The sequence below is a fragment of the Acinonyx jubatus genome, chromosome B2, assembly GCF_027475565.1.
Source record: "Acinonyx jubatus isolate Ajub_Pintada_27869175 chromosome B2, VMU_Ajub_asm_v1.0, whole genome shotgun sequence".
NCBI lineage: Eukaryota > Metazoa > Chordata > Mammalia > Carnivora > Felidae > Acinonyx > Acinonyx jubatus.
The window spans coordinates 147435910-147441131 of NC_069385.1; the positions used below are offsets into that span (position 1 = coordinate 147435910).

Sequence of the window (5222 nt, forward strand, 5' to 3'; positions counted from 1 at the left end):
ATTCCTTAAATTTTCTCCTGGTGAATCTAAACAAGCACCATAGAACATGGGATTTCCTGGAAAATGGAGGTCATTTTTCATATTTTTATAATATATCCCTGCATTCAAATTGTATGGAATCTTTGGCAGATGTGACATACAAAAGCCTTCATCACTTCAGGCCTCTATCAAACAATTTGTAAACTGGTATGAAGAAAGGATCTAAATATATTTTACCCTTGAAACATTTGCTGCATTACTATAGGGGAAAAAAAAGAATATAAAATAGGACTTGTGTCATTCAATGTCCTCAAAAGTCATTTTTTTAAATATTTATTCATCTTTGAGAGAGAGCAAGAGCGGGGGAGGGGCAGATTGAGAGGAAGACACAGAATCTGAAGCAGGCTATAGGCTCTGAGCTGCCAGAACAAAGCCCAAGCAGGGCTTGAACCCACGAACCATGAGATAATGACCTGAGCTGAAGTCAGACACCCGACCGACTGAGCCACTCAGGTGCCCACTCAAAAGTCATTTTTAATGGATGAGGTGGCTCATCATAAATTCAAGCGAGGTGCACACCTCACATCGCACAGCATTACACACATTACACATAAGCACCGCCTGCTGTATTGCTACCTGATGCTCCCATTGTCCCTGGGATGAGTGCATCATGCCATCGCCCCCTATGACATGAAGTCTATGTAAAATTACTGTCACACAGGTACGGTCACACTGGGGCCTAATATCTGAATGACTGTGTCAAGATTGGTGTTCCCAGGATTTCCTCTGAGCTAAATTTCATCTATCCCGTGGTTGCCCACCAATTCTGTGAAGAAGCTGTGACACAGTCAACTTACAGACCTTCTAACAGAGCCATGATCAAATGCAAGAATAAGTGATATGCCTCCGGAAATTGCTAGAAAGTGCTAAAATGTTAAAATTTCTTACACTGTTTTTGTGGTTCCTATTCTTATTTTGTGCACGCCTTTATCATATGTACATAAATGTCTTTTTGCAATTAGAATGGTACTCCCAAAAGAGGATAAAATAAGAAAAGGATTTTTTAAATATTAATATATTGGAGATGCACTGGGACACTAAACCAGCGTCTCCGGAGGTTGCAATGAATCCACGAGCTTGGAACATTCATTGCATAAAAGAATGAGGTATAGGGGGAGAACTGGGTTAGCTCAATTGGTTCAGCATCCAACACTTGATTTTGGCTCTGATCATGACCTCACACTTCGTGAGTTTGAGCCCTGCATCAGGTTTACTGCTAACAGTGCAGCGCCTTCTTGGAATTGTTTCTGTCTCTCTCTGCTGATTCTCTCTCTCTCTCACCCTCTCTGTCCCTCTTACTCTTGCTCTCTCTCAATGAACAAACTTTTTTTAAAAAGTTTTTTTAAAAAAGAAAATGTTACTTTAAAAAAATGAACGAGGTAAGGAAATTCCCTTGAGAGTCATCACGAGAATGTTGGACAACACATGAAGGACACAAAATCTTAAAGCCTCTGACATTTGAGCCTCCATCAAAGGCTCTTCCCCCCAGTCATATGGAGCCCCGATGGAACACCTTCTCCATTGCGCCCATCACATCCTTGTTCCGCAAGGTATATATGACAGGGTTGACCATGGGGGTGACGATGGTGTAGAAGAGAGAAATGAACTTGCCCTGATCCTGGGAATGGTTGTTGCTGGGCTGCAGGTAAGCATAGATGGCTGTGCCATAGAACAGGGAGACCACGGTGAGGTGGGACCCACATGTCCCAAACACTTTCCTCTGTCCTGCGGCTGACTTTATTCTTAACACTGCCCTGACTATCCGACCATAGGAGAATGTGATTAATGCCACAGGTATGAAAAGAAAGATCATACTGAAAAATAAGATCTCAGACTCATACACAGTGGTGTCAACACAGGCAAGCTTGAGCAATGGGGGAACCTCACAAAAGAAGTGCTCTATTTTATTTCTCCCACAAAGCGGTATGAGAAAAATGAGCACCGTCTCCAATGAGGAGTTGGCAAAACCAGTGAACCACGATGCAGAAGCCATCAGGGCACAGAGACGGGGGTGCATGATCACTGTGTAGTGCAGGGGCCTGCAGACGGCTGCATAGCAGTCAAGTGCCATCACCCCCAACAGAATGCATTCTGTGCATCCCAACCCTAGAGAGACAAACAGCTGAGCTACACAGCCACTGAAGGAGATAGACTTGTCTGTTCCCCTGAGATGAACCAGCAGCTGAGGAACAGTGCTGGTCGTGTAACACAGGTCCAGAAAGCTTAGGTTGGACAGGAAAAAGTACATGGGAGTCTGCAGGTGTGGGTCCAGGCGGGACAATGCAATGATGCTTGTGTTTCCCAGCAGGGTGAGAAGATAGAAGATGAGAAGAACCACAAAGAGGACTCGCTCCAGCTGAGGCCGGTCAGAGAAACCCAGCAGGATAAAGCCAGTGACAGAACTTCCATTTTTCGGGTCCATCCTTTCTTACCACGTGTTTCCTGTCAAGACCAAGTATTTAGCAATTTTTGAAGAAATGTTCTAAAAAATAAAAAGGAGGCAGGGGGTGGATTTATCATGTTAAAAGACATAGCCAGAGAATTTTATCACTAACTATTTGAATAAATGGTGTACTCATTGAAATTGCCATAGCTCATACCAATTTAGTTCCACATTATCAAAACAGTAAATCATTAATATTTCATATATGAAAAATCAAATAATGAACCTTGTGTTTGTGTCAGTCATAGGTATAAAAGTTCTCTAAATCTGATCATAATAGGACTGAAACTACCATGAAAATGTAGCTACATTTTAGAGAAAATGGGGATCAATGAAAAAGAGAGAGAACAATCAGAAAGAATAGGAAAGAGATGCATACAGAGGGAGATTCATTATTTTAAATATGTATCTCATAATTCCACACAACTAGATTTGCACACACCTAACATGCAGTACTTTATAATACAACATAATGTCCAAATGCATCCAGATATAGGAATTGATGACCTACAACATACTTATACAAAGAAATTCAACTACATTCAAAATACCAGTACTAGATCTGCATATAAACACACATTGGGGTTTTTTCCCCCTATGGCAATAAAATAAATAACCAGAGAGAACCAAAAAATAGCACCATTCAGTTACAGTGCTTAACTTTTGTCCTAAAGATGCTTAAAATTACCATACTAATTAATAAAACTCCAAAATTTCAGTGGCTGTACAGAGTCTGTTGGAATCAGAACTCCAAAATCCAGTGCCCAACATTTTCCTCTTCCTTCTTCAGATTTCTGTTTCACACATTACACCAACTAGACTCTGTAAAATTCCTGAAAGATGTAGGATTATTCTAATGTATCAACATTCTAATCAGAATAAACTTTTAAAAGTTATCCAACCATATAATTTTGACAGACTGTAATGCTTTACATCACTTCCTATGATAAAATAAGTAAATAGATACACACACGGATATAAGGACAGAAACATTCTCAAAAGCAATGACAGATCAAAGCACTATAATGCAACACTTAATGTATACAAGGAAAGGCATAAATGAAACGTTATTTTGGGATTATACACGATCTCAGATGTCCGTCCATATTAGGTTAATTGTCACCTTTCTGGAAGCTACCTTGCAGAGTTAGTGACACTGGACCAAATACATTGCCAAATATAAGGCTAGTTGATGACCCTTTTCATCCAATGCTTACCGCCGAAGAAGACGACTAGTTATACGCTGGCCATAAGGAATCAGAAAATGAACATTTCAGTTCTATCATGTTCAAATCATTGGGAATACGGTACATTTTTTATTCTTCGAAGACGTTTTAAGTCCGAAGCATGACCGCAGGGAGGCACACTGATGGGTGAAAGAAATTGGTACAAAACTGGCATAAGATAAATGTTCATCAAATGTGAAAAAGGATGTGATATTTCACCCTATTTTATACCTCCTTTTCCTATAAAGATGTGATCAGTGTTATCAGTGATATTTGTTTATCAATGATAAACAAAATCTATGCACAAAAAATTTCTTAATAGAATTAATTACACAGGCGTTTGAGACAGTCAAATCTGCAACACAAGAGAATATCACCTGACTCACACCTGCTCAGAAGACCAATGGAAACACACAATGGTTTAGTGTCATGCAGACACGTACAAATATAGATATAGACATAGATATAGGGAGATACAGATATAGATAGATATCTATATAGATATCGATAGATATATTTATGTGATATCAATTACAGACAAAATTTTCAATGTGCCTATTAGTGGAAGCACCCACCAAAGTGAAGGAGAGGAAACATAAAATGCTAACTCATCCAAGTAAAACAACAATATAACAATGGAATATTAGAATAAAATAATGATATATTTTAATGTTATATCAATAAAGACTAAGAAGGCAGTTGAGAAAAAATAAAACTGTGGTGAGATGAACTTGTAAAATGATTTGCTGCTTTATGGGATTATATGTGTGTGTGGATTTGTATGTGTGTGTGTGTGTGTGTGTGTGTGTGCGTGTGTGTTTTATATATATATATATATATATATATATATATATATATATATACACATGCATATACATATATAAACAAATGTGGATGCAACTATCATGATACAATATGAAACAATAATGTCTAGTTATAAAAATCACATCTAAATTTTAACTTCACATACAAAAATTAAATACTTGAAAAAAAGCATATTATTAGGTGAAAAAAAGATTCTAAAAGAAAAGATGGCTTTATATATAATAATATACATCCAAAAAAGGATATAATGAGAAACGACATCTCACAAGAACACAATTTTACAATAAAAATTAAGAAGATAGGCATATAATGAAAGAGGTTAAATGCTTACCACTGACACACATAAGGAGATAAAGTGATTAATATAAGTGATCAATGCTGACACAAAACTAAAAATTTTAGTGCAAGAATCCATATTTCCACACAAATAGATGCTCAGTATGAACACTACACATTTTAGACACAAAAGATCTCAAGATAATGTCTCTATTTAAGACATTTCAAATATATAACATTCACTGATATATTTGACATACAGATGCCACCCTATCCAGTTTCTGAATGAATCCTGAAAAAGAGCGGGCAAGATTTCCGCAGCCTCAGCACTACGACTGAATCGCTATTGCTATCACGATGCTTCTGTCTCATGGGTCTGAGCTGACCTCAGACATATGAGAACAGGCTGCCAA

General features: G+C 37.9%; 1 protein-coding gene across 1 annotated transcript; it reads right to left on the reverse strand.

The window, feature by feature from the left end:
• Nucleotides 1-334: 334 nt before the first annotated feature.
• LOC128315744 (putative olfactory receptor 2B8) lies at nucleotides 335-4440 on the reverse strand. The gene has a single exon (XM_053223300.1). The coding sequence runs from the start codon at nucleotides 2459-2461 to the stop codon at nucleotides 1529-1531; it is 933 nt and encodes a 310-aa protein (XP_053079275.1). The 5' UTR covers nucleotides 2462-4440; the 3' UTR covers nucleotides 335-1528.
• Nucleotides 4441-5222: the final 782 nt, after the last annotated feature.